General features: G+C 46.3%; 1 protein-coding gene across 2 annotated transcripts in view; it reads left to right on the forward strand.

Moving 5' to 3' along the window:
- The first annotated feature begins 5,839 nt into the window (after positions 1 to 5,839).
- The window catches only part of ZFC3H1 (zinc finger C3H1-type containing), a 35,179-nt gene continuing 29,040 nt past the window's right edge, over positions 5,840 to 11,978 (forward strand). For both annotated transcript variants that reach the window (XM_066633859.1, XM_066633860.1), the window contains exons 1-3: positions 5,840 to 6,462; positions 9,734 to 10,156; positions 11,831 to 11,892. In XM_066633859.1, the coding sequence (XP_066489956.1) occupies positions 5,913 to 6,462; positions 9,734 to 10,156; positions 11,831 to 11,892 (1,035 nt within the window). In that variant the 5' untranslated portion in view covers positions 5,840 to 5,912. The remainder of the gene's footprint in view (positions 6,463 to 9,733; positions 10,157 to 11,830; positions 11,893 to 11,978) is intronic.

Raw genomic sequence — 11,978 nt, forward strand, 5'->3', positions numbered from 1 at the left:
TCTTCAATTATTGCCTCTCACTTCAATTATTTTCTCACTCTGCAGCCTACATCAGCAGTCTCCAAATCTTGGTCTGCTTTGTCCCAAGATTACCCATCTGGGCTTGGGGTGGAAGTGGTGAAAACTTTTCATTCGGCACCATAACCACCTATCTTCTCAGCCGATCTTCACAGACTCACACTGGGCAATTGCTTCTGATGCCCATTGCCCCAGCAGGCTCTGAGCCCCGATTTCTGGGTGGAAGTGGCTGCCCAGTTAGAGAGTCTTTGAAGAATGACTGAGAAGATAGGAGGCTGCAGTGCGATATAGAAAGCCTTTGCCATCACAGGGTGACCAGATGCCACTGAGGACAAAGTGCCTATACCTTTAACCATTGTATAGAAGAAGAAAATTTGCCATGTGCAGTTATTTAAACCCTTCCACATTGAGCTGCATCTAAGAACATAAGAACAGCCCCACTGGATCAGGCCATAGGCCCATCTAGTCCAGCTTCCTGTATCTCACAGCGGCCCACCAAATGCCCCAGGGAGCACACCAGATAACAAGAGACCTCATCCTGGTGCCCTCCCTTGCATTTGGCAGGGAGATCTGGAATCTGCTAAAATTCCCTCTTCTATGCATTGGTTAAAGGTACAGGCATTCTATCTTCCATTGTATCTGGTCACCCTCCATTGCCACACCTGGATGGGTAATTCGGGATGCTGGATCCAGCCTCCAGGATGGGCTTTGGAGGCTACTAGTCTACATAGTCAAAACCGTAGTATTACCAAAGATGCCCAAAATTTTGAATAAACTGAGTTTTGGATGCATATCATATGGCTTATCTTTGGGAATGTAGCTACTTTGTATTGTTAATTCTGAGCTGTGGTTACATTTTGTTTTGCACCATATTAAGGCTAAAATCCAAGAACACTTACCTGGGAATATGTCCTATTAAATACGGTAGGGCTTACTTCCAAATAAACTTGCACAGGATTTTTAGATTTACTTTGGCATGGAACACATTCAGTCCTGCTGAATACAAACAACTGCTTTTAGTATCTAGAGATTTCAAACCAATATCGGTTCCTGTGTACAGGAAATGCCATTGATGTGATGTCTCTGCAGCCTCAGAACACTTTGACAAAGATAGCTTCTGATTTAAGATTGTAGCAGTTCTGAGCAGTGGCGTAGCTAGAGGGGGTGCAAAGCACTATGTTTTGCAGGTGCCCTGAGCATGTTGTGTTTGCATTCAGCTTCTGTTTTGCTCCCACCACCTGGAATGGCTCCGAAGGGGAGGGGCTGCTTGTACTGCACGTTCAGGAGTCTGCAAAACTTAGTGTCTGCACCCCCTCTGGTCCTGAGTTCTATATAGTGTATTCACTATTTTTGTCAACACCAAAGAGGATTCTATAGATTCTAAAGAGAACTGTAGTCAGAACTGCAGCCAGCTGGCCTGCCCCGTATCTATCACAGGGTTGTGGCTGGCTGTAGCTGAGCCAGGGGCAAGGGGAATTCATTTGGCAGCAGCCCCAATAGAGTTACTCAGATCTGTGCCACCTAAAGAGGTGGTGCAGCTCTAAGCGGCCCAGTGCTGCACTGGGTCTCCCAGGAATGGGGTGAGGATCCGGCCGAAGTGTCAGATCCTGGCTCCACCCCAACTCCTGGGCCCAGGTCACACACAGGTCTGCTCTCCCCCCACCGTCCCCAGACCCTCACTTGCCGGCCTCACTTGGCTGGTGTGTACCTACCGATCTACCAGCGCAAAGAACTTGTACCGGCCAATCAAGTGCTTTGGATTGTACTCTCATTCTTTTAACATTTGGAAAACAAAAACCCTGGATATAATTTAGTATAGAATCCTGGTACAGTGACTTTTTAAAAGAAAGTAGTTTATGAGAGGAATGGTTGCAGGTAAGAAAACACAACTCATGGTTTGGGAGAAGACAAGTCCTCCAACCACTATCGTTGTAAGAGTCAAGAGGCTAATTCCAACCACTCTGTGGTGGTTACCAAGACTCTGGATTTGACCTGGAGTCTCCAGGAATCAGCATCCCTCTCCTACTGAAGATGACTACTGAAAGCAAACCTGAAAGCAGTGGCACCTCAGGCAACAGATGCAAAGGCACCTCACAACTACTAGGAGACTGGATGGCCTTTTTGATCAAGCACATCATCATGCATCTCAGATGCTCCCCATCATGCTCCCCAGATGCAGGGGAGGGCATCAAGACACAAGTTGTGTTTTGTGTGCTCCCTGAAGCATTTAGTGGGCCACTGTGAGATACAGGCGGCTGGACTGGATGGGCCTTTGGCCTGATCCAGCGGGGCTCTTCTTGTGTTCTTACCTGATGATTTGTTGATTTGTTGATCTTACCTGATGATTTGTTTTGATAGAAAATAGGACTCACAAAGAGAGTCTGGTCCAACAAGAAGCTGACAGAACATACCAAGACCCAGGTCTACAGAGCTTGCGTCCTGAGTACACTTCTGTGCTGCAGTGAGTCATGGACTCTTTGCTCACAACAGGAGAAGAAACTGAACGCTTTCCACATGCGCTGCCTCCGATACATTCTCGGCATCACCTGGCAGGACAAAGTTCCAAACAACACAGTCCTGGAATGTGCTGGAATCCCTAGCATGTATGCACTGCTGAAACAGAGACGCCTGCGTTGGCTCGGTCATGTCCTGAGAACGGATGATGGCCGGATCCCAAAGGATCTCCTCTATGGAGAACTCGTGCAAGGAAAGCGCCCTACAGGTAGACCACAGCTGCGATACAAGGACATCTGCAAGAGGGATCTGAAGGCCTTAGGAGTGGACCTCAACAAGTGGGAAACCCTGGCCTCTGAGCGGCCCACTTGGAGGCAGGCTGTGCAGCATGGCCTTTCCCAGCTTGAAGAGACACTTGGCCAACAGTCTGAGGCTAAGAGGCAAAGAAGGAAGGCCCATAGCCAGGGAGACAGACCAGGGACAGACTGCATTTGCTCCCGTTGTGGAAGGGATTGTAACTCCCGAATTGGCCTTTTCAGCCACACTAGACACTGTTCCAGAACCACCTTTCAGAGCGCAATACCATAGTCTCTCGAGACTGAAGGATGCCAACAACAACAACAGGAAGTGACATAAGAATGGTGGTGGCCATCTTTCCTAGCTCCAAGCTCACTATTCAAAATTCTAGTGTAGCTAACATGCTAGAGCCTAAAAAGGAATGCAACCCAAGTGTGCTGGAAGCTAAAAAAAACAAAAACCCAGCTTTCTAGTGCTATTATGTGTCCTAGCCATAATGTGTAGCTCTTTGAAATATGTTGGCTGAGCTTTTTTTTGCATCACAATTTTTATTGATTGATTGATTGATTGATTGGATTTGTAATCTACCTTTCTCCCAGAAGGGTGCCCAAGGCAGCTAACAACAGACAATACATAAAATACATAGTACAAAAGGTAATAAAATACAGACAAAAACTATAAAAATGACAATAAAAACAAAGCAGCCAGCAATAAAATGCATCAGTAAAAAACATTTAAATACGTAAATTCCTAAAATAAATTCCTAAAAGCAGACTTTATGTGGCCTAGAAGGCTTTCCTAAATAAAAATGTCTTCATGTTTTACTGGAAGGTTAATAAAGAGGAAGATGTCCTCAGCTCCAAGAGGAGGGAATTCCATAAACAGGTATCACCACTGAGGTAAAAAGGAAAAGCAAATAAGAAATTTTCAAGCTTTATACATAGTTATTTACTGAGTGTAAACTGATAGTCCACTGGATTAAAACAGAAGTTTAATGTTCATGGTGAGTAAATATCTATAGGAATGTAAATGCTTCCTAAATATCGTGGCTCTAAAACACCTCTCTTGTGGTTCTCAAACATCTCAAGTTTATTGTATGTGGCTCTTACACTAAACAAGCTTGGCCATCTCTGTTCCAGCTAATTTAAGCTCAAAGCACACAAATATCTAAGAACATAAGAACAGCCCCACTGGATCAGGCCATAGGCCCATCTAGTCCAGCTTCCTGTATCTCACAGCGGCCCACCAAATGCCCCAGGGAGCACACCAGATAACAAGAGACCTCATCCTGGTGCTCTCCCCTACATCTGGCATTCTGACTTAACCCATTCCTAAAATCAGGAGGTTGCGCATACACATCATTGCTTGTACTCCATAATGGATTTTTCCTCCAGAAACTCGTCCAATCCCCTTTTAAAGGCGTCTAGGCTAGACGCCAGCACCACATCCTGTGGCAAGGAGTTCCACAGACCGACCACGCGCTGAGTAAAGAATCTGTAAAGAATCTGTTCACCTTTAAAGGTTGCCCAGCCCACATTTGTTCCCTGTTGCATAAATGCAATGTTGGGCAGAAATGGCTTATTAAGGGGCTGCAAGACTCTCTCTCTTCTGTCTGGAGAATGGTTGTTGCACCAAAGTCTCTTAGTTTGAAGGATGTGGCTCCATTTATTATGCCAGCAGTCCCACATACTGTACTGGGTGTGTGTCTCTCATTCCAAACTCCATCACACACGGGCCTCCCTGGAGAGGTGAAGATCCTTATGCTGCTTTAGATACACCCACCCACCCAAGTGTTGTCACTCTAAGAACATATGAAGAGCCCCTCTGGATAAGGCCAAAGGCCAATCTAATCCAGCTTCTTGTATCTCAGTGGTCCACCAGATGCCTCAGACAGCAGACAAGGCAACAGGAGACCTGCATCCTGTTGCCATTCCCTTGCATCTGGCATTCTAAGGTAGCCTGCTTCTGAAATCAGGAGGTTGAACATACCCATTATGTCTTGTAACCTGTGATGGACCTCCAGAAATCTGTCCAGTCCCCTTTTAAAGGCATCCAGGCCAGATGCCATCACCCAGGGTGACCAGGTACAATGGAGGACAGCGTCCCTATACTTTTAACCACTGTTTGGAAGAGGGCATTTTGGCAGGTGCAGCTCAACATGGAAGGGTTTAAAAAGCTACACCTGCCGAAATCTCCTATTCTATACACTGGTTAAAGGAACAGGCACTTTGTCCTCCATTGTATCTGGCCACCTTGCCATCACCACCTGCTGTGGCAAGGAGTTCCACAGACTAATGGCATACTTGGTAAAGAAATATTTTCTTTTGCCAGTTCTGACTCTCCCGACACTCAGTTTGAGTGGATGTCCCCTGGTTCTGGTGTTGTGTGAGAGGGAAAAGAGCATCTCTCTATCCACTCTATCCATCACCACCACATCCTGTGGCAAGGAGTTCCACATGACAAGCTGGGTAAAGAAATATTTTCATTTCTCTGCCCTGACTCCTGTAAGTCCCATTCTAGTCAATGGGGCTTCCTCCCAGGAAATTGTGACAGCCTCAGAGCCCCATTCTCTGCAGGTCTACTCAGAAGTAATTCCCATTCTAGTCAATGGGCCTTCCTTCCAGGAAAGTGTGGATAGAGTGGCAGCCTCAGAGCCCCATCCTCTGCAGGTCCACTCAGAAGTAAGCCCCATTCTAGTCAATGGGGCTTCCTCCCAGGAAATTGTGGCAGCCTCAGAGCCCCATCCTCTGCAGGTCTACTCAGAAGTAAGCCCCATTCTAGTCAATGGGGCTTCCTCCCAGGTAAGGAAGGCAGCCTCTGTCATCCCTTTCCCAGGTCGGGGAAGCGACGGGTACGACCGTTAAACGACCGTTGCTGAGATTGCCCGGCTCCTTTGCCTGCAGCGGGCAGGCCCCCTCCTGTCAGGCAGCGGGGAACTACAATTCCCATCATACCTCGGGACGCCCCTCGGCTTTGTGATGCGGCCCCCGCCTCTTGAAGGGAGGGGTGCGCGCGCGTACACGCGCGCGAGAGGAGGGGGCGTGAGTTCTCGCGAGAGCGGGCGGGCGAGGACAGGGTCCGCTGTCGTCGCCTCAGGAAGCTGGTGAGGCGAGGGCGGCTCCGCTGTGCGGCCCGGCGAGTCGATGGCGGAGGAGGAGAAGGCGAAGGCGGCGCCCGCCCCAGCCCCGGGCAGCGGCTTGTCCCCGAAGGAGGAGGGCGAGCTGGAGGACGGCGAGATCAGCGACGGCGACGACGACGAGGAGGCCGGGCGCGGCTCCGGCTCCGCCACCGCGAAGGGCCCCCCCGCCCGGCGCAGGCCGCCCCCGGGGCTGCTCCCGCGCCCGCCCCGCCGCTTCCCGCCCCGGCACCAGCCGCCGCCCGAGCTCGCGCGCCTGCACGGCCACGGCTGCTGCTACCACCGGCTGAAGGAGCCCTTCCGCCCGCACGCGCCGCCGCCGCCGCCCGACCCCGGCCCCGGGCCGCGGCTCTCCTTCTGGGAGCGCAGCCACAACGCCCTCGACCGCTTCCGCTTCCGCGGCCGGCCCTTCCGCGGCGGGGGCCGCTGGGGCCGGGCGCGCGGGGGGCACCTGCCCGGGAGGCCCCCCGGAGGGGCGGCGGCGGGGCCCCCCGGCGGCGGCGGCGGCGGCGGGTACGCGGGCGGCCCGGGCTGGAGGGAGTCCTCGCCCCGCAGATGTATCCTTGCGCTGGCTCTGGGCCTCTGGCGGGCGGCTGCGCTCCTCCGCGCTGACCTGGGAGCAGGTCCCATTGACTAGCATGGGACTTCCTTCTGAGTAGAGCGGCACAGGATGGTGCTCTGAAGCTGTCATCTTATCCACACTTATCTGGGAGTAAGCCCCACTGACAGGCCTAGAATGGGGCTCTGGGCTGTGTGCCTGGGCTGGTTTGTCCTGGTGCAGAATCAAGCCACAGAGTAGCTTGGCCAGGGAGAAGCTCCTAGTCTGAGAGGAGGAGGCCTTTCACCCTCTTTGGCTTCCTCTGGGCTGGATGGAGGCTGCGATGAAGACAGCAGCTCTGCTGGCTTCTGTGTCAGTTGTGGTCTCTTTAAAGGGACCCTGTAGAATGTTTTCCTAGAAGCAGTGTTATTGGTAAGGGGCCTGTGCAACAGGAGCACCCATAAGTTTGTGATCTGGAAAGGAGTGACATCTGAGACCTCAGAGGCTTCATATGTGGTCCTGGGAGATCTGAGTCACTTAGGCTGGGGTTTGTCACAGCCCATGTTTATTCAAATATGTAGCCGTACAGTTCTAGAACAATTACGCTGGGCTGTTGGGAGGCAGGGGTGTGAGTCTTTCCAAATACAGGTGAAGCAGAATTGATGGATTTGCATGCTGTGCTTAACCAAAGAAATGTTGACAAGATACTTCTGCCTCTTATTAATGTGTTACAGAATCAGTCCTGGATTATCTAGTTTGCAATCAGGTGTGTCCTATTTGGGGAGGTGGCCTAGAACTGCCTTCTGAATAAATGTGCCTAGGATTTAGTGGCTTATGGTAGGCAGGGCATGAGCTCTGGGTGCCACAGAGGAAAACCATGCCACCAATGCCTCCTGTTTTAGTGGCATTGCAATCTTGCTGCTGTCCCACGCGCCCTTGCTAGGATCGTACTTCACAATTATGCAAAAGCAGCTACAATTGATACTAGAGAGAAAATTCCACTGAATTGCATAGATTTTTCCATCCAAGTACACATTTAAGGTGCAGATCTACACCATTTAAGGTATAGGTAACAATATTTAACTTTATTAGAGCTGGAGTTTAGTAGTCGCAACTGGATAGTGTATATATTTTCCATTAAATTAAAGCTAGGTTTAAGGAGTCTGCAGTGGTTGAATAACTGCTGTGAGAAATTTCTGCCATGGGTAATGTCTTAGGAATTTGCTGCTTAAACTAGTAATCTTTGGTCTGTGAACTGAGTTGAACTCTAGCAGTTCATTCTCTTGCTGGGAGTGAGCAGGGTGTGGTTCTTCTCTGGTGTTCTACTTTCAGTTTTGTATGTGAAATTGAAGAATGAAACTTTTATGCAGAGTTGTATCCATTCTGTTGAGTACCTTGTCCTGAGTGGTAGTTTACCCATTTGGTATCTTTATTCAGAACAGAAGGCTTAAAAACTGAGAATGCAGCTGAAGTATTTCTGTTTCTCTGTATTTGTTGTTTTACAGCTACCACTTTCACGTTTAATGGGATGATACAGTGAATTCTATTTGAGTCAATCATACTTAAAAGCATATACAGATGTGCCCCAGTATTCCCAGGGGTTCCGTTTTGGAATCCCCCGTGGTTAACTGAAACATGGAATGCCCCCACTTTCCCTGCCTCAGGAGGATCCCTGCCTCAGGAGCCCATCAGAGGCCACGTCCGCATGTCCACCTGCAGCTTCTGTTGGGCTCAGATGGTGCCTTTCAGTAAAAAAAAAAGACGTTTTATGAAAAAATTGGAAGTCACTTTTAAAAAAAACTAATTCTCAGTCTGAGCCCGGATAGATGTACATGTGTGACCTCTGATGGGTTTAGGAAACACTTTGGAGGCAAGGGGAGCAAATCTCCCTTTGCCTCCAGAGGGGGGCTGTGGACCTGATTCACAGATAAGTGAATCCATGGATACAGGGCCCCCCATACTGTAGCTGTTTAAATGGACAATTTAGGTAGATTAGTATGATCGTATCAGCCTGTGGTGACTAGTGTAGTGTAAGGCTAGGGTGTTGAAATCAGGGTACCTAGGTTCAAGTCTTTGCTCACCTAGGACACTCTCTGGATATGTTGCTGTTTTTTCAGCTTAATTGGGGATTAGAAGTATCCATTAAGAGATGTGAACAGATGATGTGGAAGAATGATGTACTCACCATACTAGAACTTGGGGTCATCCAGTGGAATTGGCAAATAAGGACTTCAGGAGAGATGGGGATGTACTTTATACAATACATAATTAGGAAATTTGCTGTTGTGGGATGCAGTGATGAGCATTAGCTGAATGACTTTAAAAGTCATGATCAATCATGAAGGAGAGGTCTGATTCCAGTGAATAAAGTGGAATTCTGTGACCTAAAAAGCATAGATTTTTGTCCTTCCCTATGACTGGAAAAACCAGAATAAATTATGTAAATAGAAAAATGTTTATTAACATTTAGCGACATACATTTTTGCATTACTCACACAGACTGTAGAATTGAGAGGCAATTCAAATTTTGTATCAAGAAAAACTCAACAGAATTTCATTTTGTTTAGCACTGAGGCCCTTCAGTTCAGAGCAGAAAGGTTCCCTGTAAGAGTTTTCTCTCCATGTTTAAGATTTGGCACTGGACGATACTTGGTACACTGGGAGATAATCAAAGCAATAAAATTAGCAAAACTGAGGTTTGGTAGAAAGTCCACCGTTTATTTAAATAATACCCTCTGAATCAATGGAGCACTCGTTGTGACAAATTAAAAGGAAAGATGTTGAGCGTTATAATAAAATACATTGGTAGTGTAGCCAGCAGTATTAAAGGGTGTCTTGCTTGAAGTTGCTGTAATAGATCTTGCACAAAGGTAGTATAGGGGTGGATTCCGGGAGAATGCAAGGGTTGTAGCAGTGTCTACTCCATCAAAGGCAGTGAATCTCTCCAAGCAAGTGGTTGCTCTTGGAAGAGGTTGAAAAGCAGTTTAGTGCTTTGGAAGAGAAAGCAACTTCAGCTGTTGTGCAATTCTTTCTTTAGATTAAGGAAATGCTTTATGAAAATGTGCAAATAGGTTTTTTGCCTCATTACACTAAAACGTGATTTAATTACTCCTTGGAATGAAAAATTTCAGAATATAAGCATGAGGTTATGGCTTTCTACTCTTAGAATATGCTATGCAAATATTAAGAATAGCCATATTGTTAAAATGACCCAGGATGTTGCCTTTAGCTTTATTAGAGCGGTGTAATTGACCAATGACTTTAGGTAACTTTCTTAATAAGTAACGCAGCCAAAACATTTGGAAAATCCCCATCTAGAAAACAGAACTATTCATCTAAGAGCAATAACTCTGTTGAAGAGAGTTTTGAGGATCTGTTGTTGAAATATAAGCAGATTCAGCTAGAGCTTGAATACATTAATAAAGATGAGAAACTGGCTCTGAACAACAAAGAAGAAAGTGCTCAACAAGGTGACAATGAAACTGCTTGCCTTGAGGACCAAATAACAATAGATCATGTCAGTATTGCAAAGGATGCTGTGAATGAAGTATCTCCTGAGGAGAAGAATCAAGTGTTAACCTTTCAGGCATTTGAACTGAAGCCTCTTAGGCAAAAACTGCCTACTGTTACGGAGAGGAGCAAGTTGAAGAAAGTGAAAGATGGAGTGAAAACATCATCACAAAAGTCTTCTGAATTTTTGGAGAGCAGTCAAGGTAATGTTCTTGCAGCATCTTCACGATTACATAATTTATTTAACATAATTTTACTTTAAAATTCATTGGGAGCTTTATAATTTCAATAACCTGATCTTAAAGAAACTGCTTATGCTTGTAACAAACTTAGAATTTTAGATGCATTACTTTAACATCCATTTGAAGAAAGGTTTGCAGCTTGTGTGATCCTCCTGGATCCAGCTGTAGTTCTGGATGGCCATCTGGAGCTGGGGGTGCTTTTGCATAACTTCAACTGCAGTCATTCCTGAAGATCTCGCCATGGCCACATGTGTCTTGCTGTGCCCTAGTTAGACTATGGCTCAATTTGTGCCTGCATTTGAAGCATGCTTGGAAATCGATGGTGCAGAGTGCTGGTGGGATCCTTGGAACATACAAGACTTCTGGTTCTGTAATGGCTTCCAGTTGTTTCTGATACAGGTTCAGAGTGTTGGTTATCATCCATAAAGCCTTGGACAGTTTGAGACTATGCTATTTCAGAAATTAATTACACTCACATGATCCTGTGTGTCCGTTGAGATGTGAGAAGTGTGACTAATGGATATGTGAGACAGTCTTTTTGGCTGAAGTGCACAGATGTTGGAACGAGCGAGATGCTCATCTCTTTAGATGAGCTTTTTAATGCTACAGTAATTATTTTTTCCCCATTTTAAAAATCTAGTTCTGGTAGCTTATAGTTTGTGCTGTCTTTTTCATTATGCATGTTCCTCCAGAAGCTCTTTGGAGCTGAAAAGTGATGTGTAACTATAGCATTGTGAATACAGATTAAAAATAATTACTGTGTTGGTTTTAGTTTTTTCGCTTATCGGTAAATGTACAGAAGTGTTTTGATTATGAACAGCATGGGGCTTCCATGTCCTTTCTTGGTCAATACTTTTGACATTGTTGCCTTACCTTCCTGTTCCTTGACTGTTATGTGGGTGTTTGAACAAATTCATCTAGAGTTCAGTTGCTGTAATGCTGTAATGCTGGAGGAGAATGGAGCTGTGTCTTCTTGTGTGTCCTATTTCAGCAGGGCTATATATTTTTCTACTGCTGAAGACTGTGTGAGCCAGCAGAGGCTGTGTGTTTGATTGGCTTGGTTGTCACTACGGACAAACCTGGCCTGGACAGTGCTGTAGGAGAAGGTGTTTTGAAATCTGTAGTGAAGTTTCTGTGGTCTTGATTTGACCTTGATCTCAGAGAGGTGGAATCTGGAACGTTCTTCTTGAAGTCTTCTTCCATAGTGCTGCTGATGGACTTGATATTAGTCCACAAAAAAGGTGGAAAAGTGGGGATTGCTAGTGGATTCTTTTGGTTTCCACTTTTCCAGAGGCCGTATAAATAAATTTTATTTATTTAGAGTCCTGTGCATGTCCATTCAGAAGCAAGTCTCATTGTAGTCAGTGGGTGTTACTGCTAGGAGAGTGCATAAGTTTGAAGCCTAAGAAAGGGACATGTGCTGTGTGCACTTTTTATCATATGCTGAGCAGCTATACTCTGTACTTGGATATATTATGGGAACCAGACATAAAGGCTGTGCAGGATTTTGTGCTGAAGGCCAACTTCTTTAGTGTTTTGTGTATTTTTTAAATTAGCATTTTTCCTGCTTTAATTCATTTATTTCTGAGAGTTTGACTTTGTCATTAAACTTGGAAAAATGTTTTTATTTTCAAGCTGTGGATGAGAAAGAACAAGGAGAACAAAAGCTTAACCCTCCAGATGCTGCAGCAGAGAAGGTACAGATGACTATTCACTTTTCTCCTGTAAAGAACTCTTAATTTTGACTCTTCTTACGATGGGACAGTGTAATCTGTTTCACAAA

Source organism: Tiliqua scincoides, chromosome 7, assembly GCF_035046505.1.
Source record: "Tiliqua scincoides isolate rTilSci1 chromosome 7, rTilSci1.hap2, whole genome shotgun sequence".
Lineage (NCBI taxonomy): Eukaryota > Metazoa > Chordata > Lepidosauria > Squamata > Scincidae > Tiliqua > Tiliqua scincoides.